At 37.1% G+C, this 24,056-nt stretch overlaps 1 protein-coding gene across 6 annotated transcripts in view; it reads left to right on the top strand.

The window, feature by feature from the left end:
* The window catches only part of synrg (synergin, gamma), a 99,242-nt gene that overhangs the window by 12,502 nt on the left and 62,684 nt on the right, over window positions 1-24,056 (top strand). For 2 of the 6 annotated variants that reach the window (XM_028806598.2, XM_028806599.2), the window contains exons 2-9: window positions 3,694-3,734; window positions 6,589-6,725; window positions 7,558-7,676; window positions 9,240-9,345; window positions 13,664-13,775; window positions 19,079-19,396; window positions 19,729-19,953; window positions 21,869-21,946. In XM_028806598.2, coding sequence (XP_028662431.1) covers window positions 3,694-3,734; window positions 6,589-6,725; window positions 7,558-7,676; window positions 9,240-9,345; window positions 13,664-13,775; window positions 19,079-19,396; window positions 19,729-19,953; window positions 21,869-21,946 — 1,136 coding nt within the window. The remainder of the gene's footprint in view (window positions 1-3,693; window positions 3,735-6,588; window positions 6,726-7,557; window positions 7,677-9,239; window positions 9,346-13,663; window positions 13,776-19,078; window positions 19,397-19,728; window positions 19,954-21,868; window positions 21,947-24,056) is intronic. The other 4 variants (XM_028806603.2, XM_028806602.2, XM_051931441.1 and 1 more) reach the window with 3 other exon arrangements.

Here is a 24,056-nt window from a genome sequence, read left to right as displayed (position 1 = left end):
AACACAGACTTTCAACTTCCTCCAAAGATTTTCTATGGGGTTGAGATCTGGAGACTGGCTAGGCCACTCCAGGACCTTGAAATGCTTCTTACGAAGCCACTCCTTCGTTACCCGGGCGGTGTGTTTGGGATCATTGTCATGCTGAAAGACCCAGCCACGTTTCATCTTCAATGCCCTTGCTGATGGAAGGAGGTTTTCACTCAAAATCTGATGATACATGGCCCCATTCATTCTTTCCTTTACACGGATCAGTCGTCCTGGTCCCTTTGCAGAAAAACAGCCCCAAAGCATGATGTTTCCACCCCCATGCTTTACAGTAGGTATGGTGTTCTTTGGATGCAACTCAGCATTCTTTCTCCTCCAAACACGACGAGTAGAGTTTTTACCAAAAAGTTCTATTTAGGTTTCATCTAACCATATGACATTCTCCCAGTCCTCTTCTGGATCATCCAATTGCTCTCTAGCAAACTTCAGACGGGCCTGCACATGTACTGGCTTAAGCAGGGGGACACATCTAGCACTGCAGGATTTGAGTCCATGGCGGCGTAGTGTGTTACTGATGGTAGCCTTTGTTACTTTGATCCCAGCTCTCTGCAGGTCATTCACTAGGTCCCCCCGTGTGGTTCTGGGATTTTTGCTCACCGTTCTTGTGATCATTTTGACCCCATGGGGTGAGATCTTGCGTGGAGCCCCAGATCGAGGGAGATTATCAGTGGTCTTGTATGTCTTCCATTTTCTAATAATTGCTCCCACAGTTGATTTCTTCACACCAAGCTGCTTACCTATTGCAGATTCAGTCTTCCCAGCCTGGTGCAGGTCTACAATTTTGTTTCTGGTGTCCTTTGACAGCTCTTTGGTCTTGGCCATAGTGGAGTTTGGAGTGTCACTGTTTGAGGTTGTGGACAGGTGTCTTTTATATTGATAACGAGTTCAAACAGGTGCCATTAATACAGGTAACGAGTGGAGGACAGAGGAGCCTCTTACAGAAGAAGTTACAGGTCTGTGAGAGTATTTTTTTTTTTTTTTTTTTGGAAATCAATCAAAATTATACCTATTTTTTTGTCAGATCAGCAAAAAATTGAAATTTTTTTGGTATGCCATAGATTTTTTAGTAAATTGTGTGTACCATGAAATGAAAAAGGTTGAAAATCGCTGGGTTATTCCATTTGTTTAATTCTTTTCAGGTGTTTGGTTGAATAATTGTTCAGTTCTTTTGCTATTTCCATAAACGTTCTTAAATCATCTTTTTACCGAACTCAAAAATTTGTTTGACGTTTGTTTTGGCTTCACTAGCAAATTTTTTTTGGTTTCTCTTTTGACTTTTACAATGCTTTTTTGATCTCTTGTTGAACTATTCCTTTAAGTCAGAATAATTTGTCAGTTCATTAATTTTCTTGTTCAGTGATGTCTTCTTTTCAATGAGTCCATACAAGCATTGAACAGAAGAGATCATGTATTGGGCAAGGTCATAGGGGTCCAGCGGCTGTGGGACATCTGTTGGTGAAGAAAAATTCACAGATCTTGACTTTGCTGATGATGCTGTGATCTTCATGGAGTCAATGGATGCTCTGATCGGGGCTCTCAAGAGACTGAGCGAGGAGTCTGAGTGTCTGGGCTTACAATTGTCCTGGATAAAAACCAAAATCCAGGCCTTTAATGACCTGTTAGGCACAGGCATCAGTAGTGTGACTGTTTACGGAGAGAGTGTCGACCTTGTTGAGATGTTTACTTACCTTGGCAGTGACATTCATGTCTCTGGTGACTCTTCCTATGAAGTCAGTAGACGGATTGAGAGAGCATGGGGTGTCATGAAGTCGCTGGAAAGGAATGTATGGTGCTCCTGATATTTATGCAAAAGGACAAAGGTCCAAGTCTTTAGATTCCTGGTGCTTCCTGTCTTGCTATATGGTTGAGAGACATGGATGCTATCTAGTGACCTCAGATGAAGACTGGACTCCTTTGGTACTGTGTCTCTCCGGAAAATCCTTGGGTACCGTTGGTTTGACTTTATGTTGAATGAGCGGTTGCTCATGGAGTCCCGAATGAGGCACATTACCTGCATTGTGAGGGAGCGTCAGTTCAGGACTACGGCCATGTGGCACGATTCCCAGAGGGTGATCCAGCTCATAGGATCCTCATTGTTGGGGACCCGAGTGGCTGGACCAGGCCAAGGGGTCGCCCACATAACGCCTGGCTGCGGCAGATAGAGGGTTATTTCTGGAGGGAGGGACTGGATGGCACCCTGTGTGGAGAGCGCTTTGAGTAGTGAGAAAAGCACTATTTAAATGTAAAGAATTATTATTATTATTATGTCTGCCTGGGGGGTTGCCAACCAGAATCCCGAGCTCATTTCGTCGTGTGGTGGCTGTGGCAACGCACTGTACCAGTGCATACTCCCCAACTTCACTTGTGATCTCTTCAGTTTTATTTTTTTATTAATGCCCTTGTTTAGCCATTTTGTTTTATTGGTTTTAGGAGTACACTTATTTTTTTTAAAGGCATTCCAGTGGCATAGAAAAGTAAAACTTTCTTGTTTGCACCATGCCTATATCTATACATGGAGCGAACAAGTGGGTTTTACTTTCTCAGCCACTGGAATGCATAACTTTGCTTGCATAAAGATTGTGTATCAGTGACACACACTGGCTTCTTTTGATGAGCCTAAATTATATCATTCCTTCTGGAGCATCTTCTATATTATTCTATCGATGAATTCAGTGCTTCTTAAAATTACAGCTATTGTTAAGTCTTCCTTAATTGTATAATCATTTACTGTCCTTGGCTTTGCTTCTACTTCATAAGAATGGCTTTTTGACAGCAGCTCTTCAATAAAGACAAGGTTTCTCCTAACTTTGGGTGTATTTGGGATCCATTGGTTTCTGTGAGTTTAGAGCTGATAGCAGTGCTAGGCACCTTACAGTTTTGAATGGAGGTCAGGAAGGAATCAATTACTTGATTATGTAATTTATAATTAGCACATTTTTGTTATCTTTACATAATCATGCACTGGGTTATGCAAAAATGTCTCTAACATTTAATTATTTGAAAAATGAGTATTTCTGAATCAGAAATTTGCATTTTTCCACACATTCACTGATGCAGAAAGCTAAAAGTGATTTAGTAATTTAGTGTGCCTACTTTTGAAATTAAAGGGAATGCGGCACTAATTTAGATCAGCTGGAGATGAAGAGGTAGATAATCAATGTAGATACTGAACATTGTGGAATAAAAGTCTGTATTTAAAACTGTTAAGACAATGTTTTGATCCCAAATTGTGTAGTGATCGTAAGTTTCTGAAGCATAGATCTGCAGTTTCATTATCTGTGACTTTATCTGAAGACATTCATTAAGTGAGATTGACCAGTAGGTGCTTTTGAAAATTAATTGAGGAAAGTGTGGATTAACTAGTATATATCTATTTATTTTACTAAAATAGAGTTGGGATTTTTATTTCAAACTTATATATTTCTGATATGTTTCTGTCCCTGTGCTGAACCAGAAGCAAACTTTTGGCCAACTTCTGTTTTGATTAGTTTTTATTTAAGTTTTGTTCTATTATCACTTTTAAGGGATCAAACTGGAATCAAGTTAACTAAATAAAAAATGTGATGTTGCACTTTTAACTTTCCAGTGCATCTTTCTTTAATTGAATTTACAGATTAGCAACTATTAACTAAATTTGTTTTCTTGTAGCTTCATGTTCCCTGTTGGAGGGGGTCTAGGACCACCACAAGGTAAGTCCTAGATTGCCATCAAATACTGTGGTATGTTTTTGTTTTAAGAGATTTAATGATTAGACTGAAAGCATATTTTTAATGAGATTAAAACAGATCAAATAACAAAACAGAAAAGACTGGAGTAAAATGGTGAAAAATACTAATCTAAGAAGTCCAGCATGATTTTAGAAGCTGTGTTGTGCAGATTTGAATTATCTCTGTTTACTTTTAAGGTAATCTGTCTGTAAATTTGCTGAATCCCTGAAGAGGATCTAATAGCATGATTTTCTTAGTTAGAATCAGAACTTGAATTTCAGTGTGGGATTATGGAAATGTTACTTACTGTATTATTTAAAAATCCTGCATGGTTTAACTTAATATTTCTAGTTACGTTAAAAGAGACTTAAACAGAAGTAAGAACTGGTTTGTTCCTTAGTTTATCACTTAGAACTTTCTTGTAATTAATGATTTTGCCACATTTTTCATTTAGTATCTTAAATTTGATCTCATAATAAGAAAGTGAGAGTCAGTTACAGATTTAGTCATGTAATATGCAAGGCAGAGATCATTCAGGTTGAACTCAAGAGTATCCATGGGACCCAGAATTGGATTAAGATGGTTTGAGATTGTTACTTAATGTGATATTACTTTTGCTTATTTCATTGCACAACTAAATGTAGTATATTGGAACCAGATGAAATACTTAATTGGTAATATCCCATGTTGTGTTTAGTGTAAATTATTATTTGTGAATTGCATCTGGTGCTTTCCCAGCAGGACCTGAATTTAATTTGTGGTAAAGAAAATGATCCCCCCCAAAGTAACAACAATTGGGTTGAAATTTTGTGAGAGTGTTATAAAGAGTGGCATGACAATGATTTATCTCAGTGGTTCTCAATGGACCGTCTTCAGGGCCCCTTGTGCCTGCAGGTTTTTATTCCTATTGTTTCTCAATCAGTAAGTCATTACTAACTTTAATTATCTTACTATTTAATTATCTATCACTTTTTTCCTTTACTTTGCCTTAAGAAAAGTGCAGTAGTGTAAAACGTACACTTATAAGAAATTGACATATTTGTTTTCTATATCTTGAAATTCTTATTTTATTTATGTGTTTGTTTATTTAATTCATTTACTTTTTCTGAAATAGTTACTTATACTGGTGAGTGCTCTGGTCATCATTAATTGTCTGTATTCAGGTACAATTAAGAATGCAAACTCCACAGAAAAAAGTTAATAGTAATTGTTAAAACATAAATACCAAACTAAAGCATCATGGGGAAGATGTTTTTAATTGAAGATGGGATTCTTGACCAACAAATGAGTAGGAGAATCTTATCCTGACATACATTTCTTATTTTAGATTAAATATACAGAGTCTCGCTTATCCTACCTTCGCTTATCCAACATTCTGTATTATCCGACGTCCCACCGCAAAAAAACCCCAAAAAAACGCATCAATCGGCAACAAGAACTGCAAGTTGCGAGCGTGAGCGTAGTCTGTTTTTTGTTGCTCCCGACTCTACCGCAGCTAATTACAGTGGAACCTCGGTTTGCGAGCATAATTCGTTCTGGAAGCGTGCTCACAGTCCATCAAAGCGAATTTCCCCATAAGAAATAATGGAAAATCAGATGATTTGTTCCACAACCCAAAACTATTCATATAAAAATGATTAATACAAAATATAAAGTAAAAATACATAAAACAAATTAACCTGCATTTTACCTTTGAAAAGAATTATGGCTGGTGTGAGTGAGTTTCTAAACTCTTGTGGGATTCCACCCAACGGGACGACACGCAGAAGAGCGTCCCAAAGCAGTCGCAGTCTCCCAGCGCTGTAGCAGTTCGCCGTAAAAGCAAATCCAAAAAGATCGCAGACATGCTATAAGCGCCTGCCGTCGATGGGTGATACAAGGAACATTATAAATGCGCAGGGCACAGTATGACTTGGCCATGACCCTGCCTGACTGCTGTGTCTGTGTATAGGAGAGCGGTAGATCCCACTACAATAAATAACCATGCTGTTGCTGTTTCAAGCTGAACAAAGCTGGTGTTGCTAAAGTACTGAGACTCAGCTTCATGTTTTCGGGTGCAAGATGGGGACTTGCACGTCACAGCACAAACACACATACACACAGACAGTTACAATGCTGTAGTAAACAGTATACGCTCGTACGGATGTTGACTATATGAGTGACTGAGTTAGGGCTCTAGAAACTGCAATTAAATACATTGAGCAACAAGAAGAAGCTACAGGAATCGACATAATGATGCTGCAAAGATGGCGAGACTTGGCAGCGAAGAAACAGCACTCATCTGGGAAGCAGACTACGATCAAAAATTTCTTTAAATCATCACAGGACTGAACTTTTCAAGTACAGTACATACTGTATTTAACTTCAGACAATTCTGTAATTAAGTTAATTTTTTCAGTTAATTTTTTCTGTTTTGTTGTAAAACATGATTATTAGGTTCGTAATGTGTAAAATTATAACATAGTTTGACGTTTAATAGGCTTTTTCTTAACACCTCCCATTATCCAACATTTTCCCTTATCCGACAATCTGTCGGCCCGTTTATGTCGGATAAGCGAGACTCTACTGTACTTTGGAATCACAGGGAACTGTGTATTGTGTCCAGGGAATGACCATCATTGAACACTACCTTTTTACATACTGTACGTTATGTTCTGTAAATATATGTAAATGTTTTAAAAGCATTGTGTGGTTGATTTATATTTTTTTGATAACAATTATGGTGGAACTGTTGTTTAACTAAAAAGTTTTTTTCCCTTCTATTTTTCTGTGTTTAACACTGTTATGACTTTGACTTCTTTTTTTTAATTTATTTTTTTTTATATGTATGTATTAGGGATGATGCCAATGCAACAGCCCCAGCAGCAACAGCAGCAAAGTTTTCCTGTGATGCAAGTGATACAGCCGAACATGCAAGGCATAATTGGTATGAACTTTGGATCTCAGATGCCCCCAGGAGGGCTGCCATTACAGGTATGTCTTTTACTTAAAATAAATTGTTTCTAAGCTGTTTTGCTAGCTTGTGTACCAATGACTATTTGAAAAGTGTCTGCAAATATAGATACAGTAAGAATGGTAGTTTCCAATTCAGAAGTAGTGTGCTGTTTTGCATAAAAGTGTTGTACAACAGGTTTGGGTTCGGCATATGTTATTGTAAAGTAATTATGTTCTGAGAGTGCATTGTAAGAAGAATAAAAATGAAACAAGTCAGATATATGGCTCAGTAGGCTTATCTGGGTTTCTGTCATTTAGCCATACTGAAAAAAAGAAACATTTTGTTATCTGTACTGCTAAAGGAATTGTAGATCTAGTGATGCCATTTCTCCAAAGCCATTTTAATAGCCTATAATTACAGGTTTTTCAATGTCCTAGTTCTTTCCTGTGGGCTGTAGTTTCTTAGAAATGTAGGTACAAGGATATAGGTTCCGAGTCCGAGGACATTTCTACATTTTTTTTTTTAAATTTTTTTTTTAATCTAATCTTAACTATGATGTGAATTAAGAACTGGAGTTAAAGCTCAAGTTCAGATTTGTGAGTGAAGTTTACACATTGGATTGAAATTTTTACTTTTGTGTCCTTCGTAGGGATTACTCATTACTTTTAACAGTAGTAAAATATAAAAAATGTACATTCAAATTTAATTTGACAAAGTTCATAGTATATCAAATAATACTTTTTCCACAAATAGTAAACTGGTGTATCTGCAACTATATATTAAAATGTATTTAGTATTTACTTATTGTTTGTTGGGTTTATAAATGCTGTGTAAAGGATAACATCTTTTGTGTTTTTGTTTGACCTGCAGGGAGGAATGCAGGTGGGAACTATTCAGGCGACTGGAATGCAGTTCATGGGACAACCACCTTTTATGGGCATTAGGACACCTGGGTCTGCATATCCACAGCAGTTGGCAGAAGAGCACCAGTAAGAGCACCTTAACATTACCTGTGTCTGCGCAGTATTGTGCCGAAGTTGTACACACTTGTGAAAAAATGATGTAAAGTAGGAATGCCATGCATATTGTTTGTTAGTCAACTTCAGTAAGTAAAAGCAACTTTTGATTTTAGCACTATTTGCCTTATTCTCTTAGTTCTACTTGCGTGTAGGTTCTGAAGGTATTTGTGTGGTATGTTGTTCCAAGCCTCTTGGAGAACTTGCCACAGTTCTACTGTAGACTTTGGCTGTCTTACTTGCTTCTGCCTCTGCAAGTAATCCAAGACTGTAATGCTGTGATCAGGGCTCTTTGGGGAGTCATCTGTTTCAGGATTTTTTGTTCCTCATTTCACTTTTGGCCATGTGTTTATGGTAATTTTCTTGCTAGGACTGATCAGATGCCTTCTTGATGGCATTGCATGATGGATAAGAGAATGCTTGCACTTCTCATTGGGTGGTAGGGAGACATCAATTCTGATCAAATCAAACGAGTTGTGTGTGTAAATGCAGCCCCAAACCTGCAGGGATCCTCCAGCACGATTCACTGTTGCCTATAGAGATTCATCCATGTACCATTACCCGGACCTTAAGCGGACAAACCCCTTTTTGTTAGAGCCAATAATTTCACATTTTGACTCATCAGACCAGAGCACCTGCTATTTCTCTGCACCACACACAGTCCACTGTATCTTTGTGAGTTAGTTGGCTTTACTTCTATCTTAACGGAATGGCTCTTTGGTCACAACTCTTTCACAAAGACCACTTCTGATAAGACTTCTTTAGAATGTAGATGGGTATACTAGGGTCACATTGGCTTCTGCCATTTCTGCCCTGACAGCAGTACGTAAGTTTAATGTATTTCTCATTTGGTGCTCTCAGTTTCCACAGCCCACTACTGTGTTTGTGGTCCTTAACCTTGTCTGTTTGTTTGAGCTTCTGTAGTGCAGCTTGGTCAACACATCTGGAAGCTCATGTCCACCACAAACTCTCTGTTTGGGAGAGGCTTTTGTGGTGCAGGATGACCACCTTGTTGTGTCTTTTCAATCTAATCACTTTTACCTTAGTGTAATATCAGCAGGTTAAACTTCCACATGTACTGCAGCCTTGCTTTTTTTAGGGTGTCTATTATCCAGTTTTATTCCCTCTAAGTGTGTGTTTCTGTTTCAGTTAATCACTTTGGTTCAACTTACACATTATGCCATTGATCAATACAACTGTTTGTTGTATTTGCTTAATCAAGCACTGGGCTTTAAGCCTAAAAAGATCTTATGTTTTTTTCACTGGAAAAAGTTCTATTACTATTAGTTTCTTTTCATTTTTTTCAGGACATTCAAATATTTTATTGCATTGCTTCACTTTTTTGTAAAAGGAATATTTGTGACTATAAAATTGTATATTTTCTATTGACACACAAATCCAGAAAAAAATACTTTCTAAGAAAATTCTTTTTGTGAACAATCTAAAATGCCTAAGACATTTGCACAGTATTGTATGTAAATGTGTTTGAGTTTGAATGTGTAAGTTGCATTTAGTGGTATTTTTTTTTTTGTGCAGAAAGAGGCTAGAGCAGCAGCAAAGAATACTGGAAGAGGATCGCAAAAGGCGCCAATTTGAGGAGCAGAAGCAGAAGCTGAGACTTCTCAGCAGCGTCAAGCCCAAGGTGCAAATATCATCGTAATTAACCCATTTTTAACCCTTTTCATATTAAGGTTTTTTTGGATGGTAGTTGTTTTTTTATTGCTGAAAATATTTAAATATTATCTGCTCTTGGCTAATTTGTGCTTCTATGGAAGAAAAAGATAATGTCAATGCCAGCACTAGCCTTTCTTGCATAAACAAAGAAATCATAATATTCTTGTGTACAGTATCATCTCCCCTTCACTGCATAGGTTTTCCTCTGGGTACATTGGTTTTTCTCCTATATCCTCAAAGATGTGCTGGTTAGCTTAGCTACAATTAATGTGTAATGTTCTCAGGCATGGTATACTGTATAAAAAAATCCATGTATCCACTAGCCCTTTTGAAATCTGCGTTATCCAGTTATAGGGATATAGTGCTGTGGAGAATGTTCTGGATGTACTATAAAGTAATGATTCATGTCATAACCAGTTTTTATTAATCTCTGTAACAGGTTGTCAGTCCATAACAATACACAATCATGCACCCGTACACAATCATAAATACAGGGCCAATATAGAATTTATACACGTTTGTGAAAAATATTCAGGGACCGATACAGGCATGAGGCACACATGCAAACTCCATATAATTGGTAACCAGCTGTGGATATATACTTCATTGCCAACTTCATCATATCTCATATCATATCTCATGAAGCTTGAAAACGAAGTGGAATGAATTAAAAACATTTATGGTAGGTAAAATTCTCAGTGGGGGCTAGAACCCTTGTAGATTTTGTTTTTTTATTCCTACAGCCTAACTGGAGTGTTTTTTGTTTCTGTCCTTTTGGCCATCTGACCTTATCAGTGAACTCGTATATATGAGTATATAGGGATGCTACACTTATGCTTGATATTTATCCATTTGTACAATTGCTTAGATTCGTGTGATTTTTTTTTTTGTTCCTTAATATTATTGCTATATCATATTTGTTTTTCTTTGACATCCTGTAAAGCATGTTGAGCTGCATCGTTTGTATGAAATGTGCTACATACTGTATGTATTGTGGAGACTGGCTCGGACACAGACAGGCAGACACGCTCATGTCACCCAACACCCGTTTATTTACACTACTATTTACAATTATTGTGCCACAAACCCCAATCTTCCCCAAAGTCTAGGCCAACCACTCTGCCTCTTTGAACCGCCTCCTTCTCTCTTTTCTTGAATGTTGTCCTGCTTCCACCCGACTCCAGCCTCGAATGAAGGGAGGCGGCCCCTTTTATCCGTACCCGGATGTGTTCCAGGTGTGCACCGGCAATCCCGCAGACACGCCCCAGTGTGGCGGAAATGCCGGCTGTCCTCCCGGAAGCACTCCGGGTGTTCCCTCTCTTCTTCCCCCCAGCACTTCCTGGTGTGGCGGAAGTACTGGGGTCCAGGGTCCTTCAGGCAGGGGGACGCCCCCTTGCGGTGACCACGGGCCCCTACAGGGTTGGGCATCCAAGCCGTGTACCCGTGGCTCCCAATATAACCAGGGCGGACGCCCCCTCGCAGTCTGGAGGAGGAATGAGCCCTCCTCCTGTCTTCCTGGGCGTCCCGGCTGGGCATGAGCCCTGTCCGGATGCCACAGTATATATATGTTGATGTAAAGCAATGAAGCAGCACTACTGTTAAATACTGTATAGGTGCTGTTGCTGATGCAAAAAAGAGAAACTTTTACTTTAAAAAAATTGCTTTCAAGTAAAGCACATTTATTAGGTCTTTCAAGTGTAAAAAGCCTGTTTGAAAAGCTGCTTTCCTTGGCTGATATGCACAATCTTCTTCTTCTTTCGGCTGCTCCCGTTGGGGGTCGCCACAGTGGATCATCTTCTTCCATATCTTTCTGTCCTCTGCATCTTGTTCTGTTACACCCATCACCTGCATGTCCTCTCTCACCACATCCATAAACCTTCGCTTAGACCTTCCTCTTTTCCTCTTCCCTGGCAGCTCTATCCTTAGCATCCTTCTCCCAATATACCCAGCATCTCTCCTCTGCACATGTCCAAACAAATTCAATCTCACCTCTCTGACTCCAACCCATATAACATAGCTGGTCTCACTACCGTCCTGTAGACATTCCCTTTCACCCTTGCTGATACCCGTCTGTCACAAATTACTCTTGACACTCTTCTCCACCCATTCCACCCTGCCAGCATTCTCTTCTTCACCTCTCTTCCTCAATCCCCATTACTCTGTTCTGTTGATCCCAAGTATTTAAACTCATCCACCTTCACCAACTCTACTCCCTGCATCCTCACCATTCCACTGACCTCCCTCTCATTTACACACATGTATTCTGTCTTGTTCCTACTGACCTTCATTCCTCTCCTCTCTAGAGCACATCTCCACCTCTCCAGGATCTCCTCAACCTGCTCCCTACTATCGCTATAGATCACAATGTCATCCGCAAACATCATAGTCCATGGGGACTCCTGTCTAATCTCATCTGTCAACCTGTCCGTCACCATTGCAAATAAGAAAGGGCTCAGAGCTGATCCCTGATGTAATCCCACCTCCACATGGAATACATCTGTCGCTCCTAATGCAGACCTCACCACTGTCATACTTCCCTCGTACATATCCTGTACAACTCTTACATACTTCTCTGCCACTCCCGACTTCCTCATACAATACTACAGCTCCTCTCGAGGCACCCTGTCATATGCTTTCTCCAGGTCCACAAAGACGCAATGCAACTCCTTCTGGCCTTCTCGAAACTTCTCCATTAACATCCTCAGAGCAAACATTGCATCTGTGGTGCTCTTTCTTGACATGAAACCAATTATTATTTTTAAATATCAATACAATTTTCCAGTTTTGTGACTTATAATTGGTGCCCTTATGTTGTTTATTTTATTCAAATGCATTCAAAGGCTATTTCTTTTTCAGTGGTTAATACAGTAAATTAGCTTCAAGACTACTGTCTTAGCTTACTCTCCTCCCTGCTCTTTTGCATTTGACTTCAGAATATGGTAGTGTGAGAGGCTCGTGTCAGTCTCATGACAAGTGGGAGTCTGGGAGATTTCTAAATTTAAATGATTTTTTTCAGGTATTTTTCTACACCATGTTTATATATATATATATATATATATATATATATATATATATATATATATATATATTTATTCACGGCATTCGTAGTCTGTGTCACAATCTGATTGTATGGGTGGTTACCTACCAGGTAACGCTTGTGGTTGGTCAGCAATCTGCTAACATCCGCCACGGTGCCCTCAGTTTGTGAGGAGCAGATCATAGAATGGTTGAAATAGTTTACTGTCAAATAAATGCAAAGAGTACACGACACGTGTTTCGCCCTCATTCTGGGCTCATCAGGTGTACACACTCCACTGCACTCCCTCTCGGGAATCGAACCTCGGACGTCAGCGCCAGAGGCGATGCCCCTAACGTTGCGCCACGGCATGTGGTTCGTTTATTTGACAGCATGTAGATCGGGGTAATTACATTCACGGCATTCGTAGTCTGTGTCACAAATTGATTGTATGGGTGGTTACCTACCAGGTAACACTTGTGGTTGGTCAGCAATCTGCTAACATCTGCCACGGTGCCCTCAGTTTGTGAGGAGCAGATCATAGAATGTTTGAAATAGTTTACTGTCAAATAAATGCAAAGAGTACACGACACGTGTTTTGCCCTCATTCTGAGCTCATCAGGTGTACACACTCCACTGCACTCCCTCTCGGGAATCGAACCTCGGACGTCAGCGCCAGAGGCGATGCCCCTAACGTTGCGCCACAGCGTGTGGTTCGTTTATTTGACAGCATGTAGATCGGGGTAATTACATTCACGGCATTCGTAGTCTGTGTCACAATCTGATTGTATGGGTGGTTACCTACCAGGTAACGCTTGTGGCGCAACGTTAGGGGCATCGCCTCTGGCGCTGACGTCCGAGGTTCGATTCCCGAGAGGGAGTGCAGTGGAGTGTGTACACCTGATGAGCCCAGAATGAGGGCGAAACACGTGTCGTGTACTCTTTGCATTTATTTGACAGTAAACTATTTCAATCATTCATATATATATATATATATATATATATATATATATATATATAATATAAGGAGAACTGTACTAAAATAGAAGCACCTTCTAATTAAAATGTTAAAAAAATGTTTTCCATAAAATATCTTATTTTCAGCTGTTAACATCTTAAATCTATTACATTATAATCATTGATTAATTTGAATGCTAGTATAGTATGCATCAAATATTATTTGCTTCATAATGTTGACAGGTGTGCTGAAAAATATTTTACTGTATGACTACATACTTATAAAAAGTACACGGCTTATTTGTATGTACAGATGGGAGAGAAGAGCAGAGATGATGCCTTGGAAGCTATCAAAGGGAATCTGGATGGCTTTAGCAGAGATGCAAAGATGCATCCATCTTCTGCCTCCCACCCAAAGAAATCTGGTAAGGTGTAAATTTGAATTGAATTAAGGTAAAATGATTATTGCAAAAAAAAAAAGAAAAAAATACATTACCCTTTTCAGGGTGTAAACTTCTCTAGGTGCATTTGTGTCATTGGTTTGCTTATCTTTCTTAATTAATTAAAGCAGGTTAAGTAAAAGGATGGATGGATGGATGGTTGGTTGAGTAAGTAAAATGTAGCATTTCCAGATTTTTCCTGTTTTTTTGTTGATTTTATTTTCCCAGATTTTACGGGGTAGGTATACTCACAAAACTTTCTATTTAGAACAGGGGTCCTCAATCACAGTCCTGGAGGGCCGCAGTGGCGTCAGGTTTTTGCTCCAACCCAGTTACTTAATAAGAAGCACTTATTGCTCAAGCAACACTTCTGCTTCACTTTAGTTGTCTCGCTCATTAAGATTTTGAACCCTTATTGCTTATTTTAGTCTTAAATAGCTGTATTCTTGGTTTTTAATGGCTCCTAATTAGCGAGAGCATGCAAATGACAAAAGAGACCAGCATTTCTCCATTTAGGTTGTTGCCATTTACACCTGTGTGTATTTATCACGCACTATTGGGTTTAAATAAATACTTGGAAGGAAAGTGAAGAGAAAAAAGTGAAGGACTGAGAATTGCTCATCCATTTCAGACTTCCAATCATTTGGATGATATCCTTAGAAAGGAAAAAAAAATGTAGTATATGAGAATGACCTGACATAGCAGAGTTAAAACACTAACAAGCCATGAAATTAAATTATTGGCAAGAATTGCTTTCTAATTAAGCAACCGGGTTAGAACAAAAACCTACAGCCATTGCGGCCCTCCAGGACTGTGATTGAGGACCCCTGATTTAGAAGAACATCAACATGTATTTTTCAATTGACTTCTTATATAATGGTTTTGCTCATTAGTTAGTAAAATATATGAAACATATGGTACATTGTAATTAATAATGTATCTTATGGAAATCTAAACGTTTGATTCAGTTTTGTACCACATTTTGTATTTTGTGTTAGAGATCATGAATCACAATAATTTTACTTTTCTTCCTCTTCAGTCTGTGGTGTTTGCTGCTTTTTTTTACATATGAATAATGTACATATACGTGGAATAAGTTTATAATGAATTGTATGTTTCCTTGTAAAGTTGCGCTTTAATGTACCTTCTCTTTGAGTTTAATGCCAAACCAAATAGACAATAACAAAAATTAATTGTCAGTAGTGTAGCAAGATGTAAATCTACATGTTTTCTGAAAACTAGAGGTTAACTGTTTCAAATTGTTGTTAGAAATCATAGGGTAGTCATTATTTGATATTTGAAATGTGAATTGAAAGGAAATTGGCTTTCTGTGTAAAGAAACTTGAAGTCAGAAGAGAAAAAAGAACTGTGTGTGGAAGAAAGTCTAATTACTGCTTTTAGATAAATCTGAGATCAGAGAGAAAGACATGATCATAAACCTCATTTTTGTTAGATGCTACTAATAATTAGCTAATTTTTATTATTCATTAGTTGCTTAGAATGAACTAAATCATCTGTATGATAGCAGTATGTAATTAATTATGTTCAAACCTTTAAAGATTAAAGACTAGATGGATAAAAATTGTAAAAATTTCATTAATGTCCATGTACAATGAGATTTATGTCAAATGAAGGCTAAGCATGATTTCTGCAATGCACTTAAATGAAATCAACTGCAATTTATTTTTCAGGTATCACATATTTTCTTTATGTCCTTAAGCCTGCCGTTATATTTTGCACAATTTATGCTGAAAGGATCTGATTGAACAATTATGCTGAAGGGTTACCGTTTTCCAGTTTGTGAATATTACTTGAGTGTATTCGCGGGCTGCATGCTCAATTAGAATATCTTTTTTTTTCCAGTTTAGTTACTTTTCTATTCTATTTTCCACTGAACATTCAGCGTTCAGCCTTTATGTGATGATAATACCACTGAAAAAGATTCACTCTGCACCTGCTGATGACAAAACTTTTTATTTTTAAGTGCTTCTCCTCTAATTTTCCTCACATCATGAGATGCTAGTATTCCATTTCTTCTGAATCCTTCCTGTCTTTGCAGTCACCACAAATAAATCTTTGTAACACCTCAATACCTGGAATTAATTTTAGCATATGTGTTTTAGTGGTAGAATAATCCAGCAAGTTACTTGAAACAGGAATTCTAAAAAAGTATTTTCTACCTTAATTGTAATTTCTTTCACAGTAACAAATTACCGACATTCAGTTATAGCGATTTGTGAGAGAGAAAAAGAAATACAAGAACAACAAATTTATAATTACATACTATTTGTCAAGAATTGGAGACTGATCAGTAGCCATTAGCATGTAAAAAAGTTGATTCTGATTAAATTTAAATTCCACTTTTGTTGTCAAGAAATATTAATGTATTTAAAGTACTTGGTGGTGTTATGAGAGAAAAATAATGGTAATGCTCACAGAAGAGCAGCAGTCATTTTATAGATGTGGAAACATTTCTCTGAATTCAAACTGAGTAGTGGTCAAAACAACTAGAAATTGGAAAGACTTGTATGTGTTAATATTTCTTTTTAGATTACTCTAATACTCAATGCTGTAATGCACTTCAAAACAGGTCATCCACCTGAAGCTAAGCATGTTTGGGCCTAGCCATTACTTGAATGGGAGACCATCGAGGAGAAGCTTGGGTTGCTGCTGGAAGACGTGTTAGTGAGGCCAGCAGGGAGCACTTACTCTGTGGTTTGTGTGTGGATCTCAGTGCCTCAGTGCAATGATGGGGACACCGTGCTTTAAAATGGCACCGTCCTTCAGATGAGGTCCTGACTCTTTATGGTCATAAAAGATCCCTGGGCATCCTTTGTAAACAGCAGGGTGTATCCCGGTGTCCAGGCTAAATTGCCCTTAATGGCCTATTCATTCTGGCCCTAATCATCCTTTCTCTAATTGTCTCTCTCACCATTTCAACACATAATAGCTCATGTGTGGAGAGTATACTGGTGCACAAATATCTACCGTCACATCATCCAGGGGGATGCAACACATAAGTGGTGGTTGAAGTAGCTCCCCATTCACTATGAAAGCATTGTGAGTAGTGAGAAAAGCGCTTTATAAATGTAAAGTATTATTATTAATACCTCTGAAGCCTGTCTGAAATTTAAGATACTTAAATAAAACTACTTGAGAATGGGAGTAATCTTGAGAGAGATAATTAAGGACTATTGATATTACCAACAATTAAATCCTCCCATTAAAAGTAGGAAGAATATATTAAAACGTGTGCTTCTTTTGAGATCAGGTTTTGTTCCCTAATAACCAACTGAGTAAGAATGCCTTATGGTTCACAGACCACACTGCAGAGGTATAAAGTGCCATTAACAAAAAACAAGTTTAAAATACTAATGTTCTCTGTAAAATATTAACAAATTTAACCTGTAAGGTAAAAGTTTGGACTAAGGTAATTACTTGTCCCTCTTGTTTACCAACTGCAGTTGAAACTCTGAATTAAGGTAATTTCCAACATATTTTGACCAGCTGTGTATTTATTACTATGAAATGTAAATGTATAATTTAAATAAGGGATTAAGACTTCATTAAAGGTAAATAAAAGAAAGGGTCAGTAAAGAGAGGAGATGCGTAAAGGCTCTGCCAGGTGAACAATATTGCACAAGAATATAATGTATGAGATAGGAGATACGAATACCATGTTTCCTTCCGAACCAGATTGCACTAAAGTATACATAAAAAAAGAAGTAGGAAGGGATTTTAAAGCCTAGTGGTAGACACTAGCTGTCAGTAATATGATATTGTACCAAACTGAAGAAATGCTGTGAAAAGTACTGCCAGTATTTTACTCTTGTATTTATTCAGATTATTTCCACAAGAAGTGGTAGACAACTGACTAAATTTGTAATTTTTTTAATGTAAGCCTGAAAGTAGATTTTCCAGTACATGAGGTATGATGCTAATTTCATGGGTATCCGTCAATAAGGGCGCACACAAAAAGGCGACCTTCAAAAGGGCGACCTCAATTGGGCGCGACGAATAAAAGCGCACATAAATAAAAGCGATCTTCAAAAGGGCGACCTCAATTGAGCGCCGAATAAAGGTGCGCGTAAATAAAGGCGAGCTTCAAAAGGGCGACCTCAATTGAGCGCTGAATAACTGCGCGCATAAATAAAGGAGTGCTTCAAAAGGGTGACGTCAGTTGGGCGCAGCGAATAAAGGCAAACGCAACAAAAATATTACAGAAAATTTATTAGATAAAGGCAATGATTGAACATATAAAAAGGTGAAAGCAAGAATATTAAAACATCCAATTAATTAATGCATGAACTTCTAACGAACTACTTTTAACAAACTATTTCTAAAGCTCTCTATATTTCATTGTTTTCAAAATTACAGAAAATTAGATTAAGGCAATGACTGAACATATTTCGTTGTTTTCAAAATTACAGAAAATTAGATTAAGGCAATGACTGAACATATTTCGTTGTTTTCAAAATTACAGAAAATTAGACATTTATTCGGCGCTCAATTGAGGTCGCCCTTTTGAGGCTCGCCTATATTTACGGGCGCCTTTACTCGGCACTCAATTGAGGTCGCCCTTTTGAAGGTCGCCTTTATTTACGTGCACCTTTATTCTCCGCGCCCAATTGAGGTCGCCCTTTTGAAGGTCGCCTTTTTGTGCGCGCTCCTTATTGAATAGAACCAATTTCATGATGTAGCTTGCCATGAAGTCCATGACTAAATGTTCAGCCAGAGGAAAGTGAATCACATCATCAGATTTGAGACAGGGAAATCAACTTGTCTGTCCACTGTTCAAGTGAAAGAGCAATTAAAAAATGAAATCTTTTGTTTAGGAGTCTCTACTGTTTTATTTGAACAGAAATAGGTATGTGTGCTAGTAACCAAATATTTACATATTTAATTTTTAAAGAACAGTTAGACTTCCCCATTTATACCAATCATTTGTGGACATACCTAAGGAAATGTTTGACTATAATTGCTTTGAGAGGTTCTTTAACCAAGTAATTTTACATTAAAAATGTGTATGGATTTAAGCTTTGGTTAAAATAGCATTAAATACTTTCTGGGTATCATTGGTAATGCAACAAAATGATATATAGTTGGAAGTAGTAAATATTACATACTGCTGATTATATAATATACTGCAAACACCATAGACTGATCAGAGGCATCACTTTTTTCTTCATCCTCCTTTTTTCTCCTGTTGTTTATAATTGCTCTGTATTGTGGAGTTGTTTTCAACATCATCTTCATCATCACCATCACTGTGTTTTCCATTTTTACAGACGCTTCATCATCTCATCCTTCTGTCTCCTCTCTCCCCCAACCCCCAAACATCTCTGGTGATGACGACGAGTTCAGTGATTTTATGCAGGGGCCTGCTGAACCTATCAGTTCTGCTTCTGCTTCCCATTCTTCTTTTCAGTTTTTTCAAGCCTCATCTCTTTCTGTCCAGACGGGGCCTGTGCAGTGCCCTCCAGCACTGCCCATGGCTCCACTCCGCCCTGTGGCTCCTTCTCAACCTGCAGCGCCCTCTGTACCAATTGGTTTAACGGCCCAACATCCTTCTGTTACTTCCAGTTCTCGGTCTTCTCCAATTAAAGGTAACCGTTTGGAATTTTCTTATATCTGAAGGATGTGCTTTTAGATGAAAGATCTGCCTACCATTTATGAAATAAAGCACAAAATGGTGCTTAATGTCGATTCAAAAATAATATTGAGGAAATCCTTTATGATATTCAGGAAGGAGGTAGTGATTTTTCAATGTTCTAATGTGAATTTTTAAATACAAATTATATACTGATAGCAAAATAAGGTGAACAAATAAAATAGGAAAACATGTTTATGAAGAAGCAGCATACCTTCACCAACAAGAGCCTTAAAAAAATCCTCACTGAGTAACAGTTTGACTCTGTTATTCATCCCATTCATACAGGCGTTTCTTTGGAGCAGAAAGTTGTATCTTCTACTGACTTTACTACCAAACAGGTCCAAAATAAGTTAAATTCAAACCAAACTGTATCTGAGTTGAGCCACAGAGCTCCAGCCTCTGCCAGTTTTCAGCCCAGTTGTATGGTGAAAAAATTGGGCTCAACCTTCAGAGAGGAAGTAGCTGTGCCAGACGTCACCCTCAAGACAGACTCACTGGCTTCAGAAACTGGTGAGATGCCTATGAAAAGAGCATAACAAGAAACTTTATATGCAGCCTCTATTAACACCAATCACACAATAATACCAAATCAGCAAATTAACAATGCTTCTCTATACTTGAAATTCTTCTTGACTTCAAAAATAAACATTTCATTTCTTAGCTGTGTTTTCTTTTGGTGATATGTCTTTTCAGTGTCAGCATGATTATTTATTACATAATAAGACTGTTCTGTTTTTGGTTTAACATATATTCAGATATAGTGCCTCCCAGTTATACCAAAGGTTTCATTAATAGTATGGCACAACATTGTCTGTACATTCTTACTCATGTACCATTTCGTTTTATGTTGCTTGACCCCTTTTCACACAATCACTTTGCATAGAGTGAAAACACCAACTCAAGTTGTAGTCAGCCTGCTTTTTAAGAAAAGAATTTCACTTTTCTTACAGTAAGTGTAAGGATGTGTGAAGCTGCAAGTATGCTGAGATAATAAGAAAATCAGAGTTTAAAACTCCATCAATAATCCACACACAGTTCCATAGAGTGTATAATTTACACAAAATGCAATTAATCCATTTCTATTTGTACAGTTATATCATTTGACTTCTAAGAGCATCTATATCTGTCATTTTTCTTTGCCATCAGTAACACAGGTGTGTAGCATTTGTTGTCTGCACTGCTGTCTAGAAGTAATTCTATTTTGGCTCTGTCAATGATGTATAAATAGATACTCTAAAAATTGGCTTCTGTTTTAAAGGTTTTTTTTTTTTTCATTGTAGAAATTCTGCTTTTCACCCACTAAGTCCATATTATCTGTGTCTAGGTCAAGGTGTTTTTTCACCTGTTTAATCATTTTTTTGCAAAAAAAAAAAAAAACGCAAAAGAACAGTAATACTTAATTGTACCCTGTGCTTGATCACATTGAATTTGATATTTCTATGTTTTTTTTCTTTAATACATAAGACAATCAAAATGTATAACAAAGTTTAATAACCGGGATGCACTGTATTGCCATTATCAATTAATTTTGCAAAATACTTAATGGCTTGCAGCAGTCTGTGTGTGTATGTATTTTTATGTGATTATACATACACAAACATATGTTATCAGCTGTTATAAAAAGTGGCCTTAAAACTAACCTCTACTAATAATTTTCTCAGGGAACTTTAGTGGTGGTATAGCTTTATTTACACAGATTTGTAATTGATCAAATATGTGATGATCTATCCCTGTTGTTGGTTAACAGTGTGGATGCTGCATCTGTTCTTGTCTCAGCTCCTACAAATGGCATTCCTTTTGAGAACTCATTCTCTTGTAGTCACTATTGCACACTTGCTTTTAAGCTCCTATTTGCTGCCCTATCTTCCTATTTTAAGTAAAAATAACTAAATGTCCCATACAAGATTTCTTAACATATGCCAAAATCAGCCTGGCTGCCCTTTCACTGGATGTTCAGTGTTGTTCACTTGATAATCTGTTCACGTCAGCATATGTTTCTGTTGTCTCTTTAGTTATTTGTTTTAATACTGTTGAACTCTGTACATTTGATTTTAACTTCTCATTTTGCATTCCAATGTTTTTGTACTTTTGTACTTGCTGTAAGTTCCTCTCTGACTTTTTGTAATTACAGCCATGTAGCAGCTTGCATTATTTATGAATTCCATTATGGTCATATGGACTCTTTGGTCACTTTTGTTTTTAGTAGCACTGTATATTTCTGTGTAGCTTGTATATTTCCATCAATTACTCAATAAACCGTGTACTTAAATGCATAGAGTTAATTTTGAATTTAGTTGCCTGACATTCTGCAGGAAGGATAAGTAGATTGTGAATGATATGTAGATGGTGATTTTATTTCCACAAATTATACTCAAGAAAAGAAGCTCCTCTAAACATTGGCGTTTATTTATTTTTTGTTTTTTAGGTGTAGGTGTTTACACCCAACCTGAACCAATCCAGACGCTAATGCCGGCTTGGCTCTACAATGACAGCCTTGTTCCAGGTAGTACTTCAAAGAAAATAAATACCGTTTTAGAGAGAACTATCTCAATTTTCTGAATATTAAAATTATTTAACTTTTACTATGTGTGCAAAAGAAAGGAACATATAAAGTAACACATTATATTGTCATGTGATTGGTATGAAATATTAAACTGTTATTAGAATGTATGTAAAGTCCCTATAAAATAAATTTATGAAATTTTTAGTATCAAAATAATTAATTGTAAATATAATAGTTAAAATTAAGAAGCTGGTTGATTTTTATGAACATATTTTGCATGGAATTGTGATTGTTTTTATGTAATAAATCACATCATCATCATGTGTTTTTATATATATATATATATATATATATATATATATATATATATATATATATATATGTATAATATTATATAAAATCAAGCATATCACCAAAGTATTATCTTCCCTTAGTGTAGACTGGAGATAATACTTCACAAAAACACAGATGGAGATGGCCTTCAGGTTACAAACAAGCTCAATTGCTGACATTTGTAACCCAATTTTTTATTTAATTTTGAACTTGCACTGAAAATGTTTAATGAAAATATCTGCAAAAATGCACAACACTATATTGCTTATTTTAAAGAAATTTGATTAAAATTTAATAACATGACAGTGAAGCAATATTACTGTACTTTAATCACAAAATAGAAATAATTTAAGCTAAGATGAACAACGGGTATGTGCAGTATGTTGACCTTATACTTAAACATTCCACAGTTTTGTTTTGTAATGGTACAATACCTCATAGAGTTGAAAGAGACATAATGATAACATGGAGAGCCACCACTAATGGTTGATCCCATTTGATTAAAATTTAATAACATGACAGTGAAGCAATATTACTGTACTTTAATCACAAAATAGAAATAATTTAAGCTAAGATGAACAACGGGTATGTGCAGTATGTTGACCTTATACTTAAACATTCCACAGTTTTGTTTTGTAATGGTACAATACCTCATAGAGTTGAAAGAGACATAATGATGACATGGAGAGCCACCACTAATGGTTGATCCCCCAGCAGAGATGTGGTGTCTTAATTTGCAAAGTGATCACTGTGTGTTATCTTCCTGCAGCTATACTGTCTGAGACAGTATGTCTGGAATACATACTTTGGACACTGGGAATTACAGGCAGCAACTTCTGCCACTCAGATAAATAGCCAGTTGCTGCTCAAACTGCTTACCTGTGACTGAGTGTTTTTTGGTTGTGCATGCTGCCAGTTAAATTCAGTGACATGCTGTCTTTCCTGAGGAACTGCTGAGTGTCATATCCCCTTTACAGCATTTGTACTCTCAAGGGAAGACACAACTATGACACATACTTAGGATGCTAGAGATCCCATGCAGTGGTTTGTAATGCTCTGTTGAACAGCCAGCAGCTTACCTGTGACAGAGATTTTTGTGTGGTCTGCCAGTTATTTTCAGCAACACATAAACATCATACAAATAAATATTTGAAAATAGTGACAAAGTTCATTGTGTGCCATACTGTTACTCATCGTTAGTGACAGCTGCTATGCATTCTTTGTTTGCAAATAAAAAAATGTAAAGTTGCAGAAAAATTTTGGGTTTTTAATGTGACCATTTTTTTCCGAGGAATTGCAATAACTCAAGGCTGGTCTCTATTTTATAGTATAATCTGTATTGATTTCAACTCAGTCTCACAATTATTTGGACTTGGAACTTAAAAATGTAAGAAATTTGACCAACAAGTGGAGAGCATTCAGTCCATAAAACTACTTTGTTTAGCTAATAGTTAAGATGTCCCATTATCTCATATAGAGACTTCTTAAATGTGCTGGATGGTTTCATTGTTAGAAAATTGAGTACATTTATGCAGTACTTTTTGAATCTTACTACTCTTTGCGTGTTTGAAAATTGATTTTTTGTTTAAAAGTCCCCTTTATAAATATTAAAAGATTAAAAGTCTGCAAAATATGAATGAGCTGCAGTACTCATTCATACTAGTAGAAGGCAATAAAAACTTCAACAAATTAGTGATTCCATTTAATGCTATAAAATCAAACCCAATAGTCTTTCAGAACTGGCAGTGGAGCTGCTTAGTATCTTATCTGGAAATTA

Source organism: Erpetoichthys calabaricus, chromosome 8 (assembly GCF_900747795.2).
Source record: "Erpetoichthys calabaricus chromosome 8, fErpCal1.3, whole genome shotgun sequence".
Taxonomy (NCBI): Eukaryota; Metazoa; Chordata; class Cladistia; order Polypteriformes; family Polypteridae; genus Erpetoichthys; species Erpetoichthys calabaricus.
The sequence above is the reverse complement of the archived record's forward strand: the minus strand, read 5'-3'. Positions and strand labels throughout refer to the sequence as shown.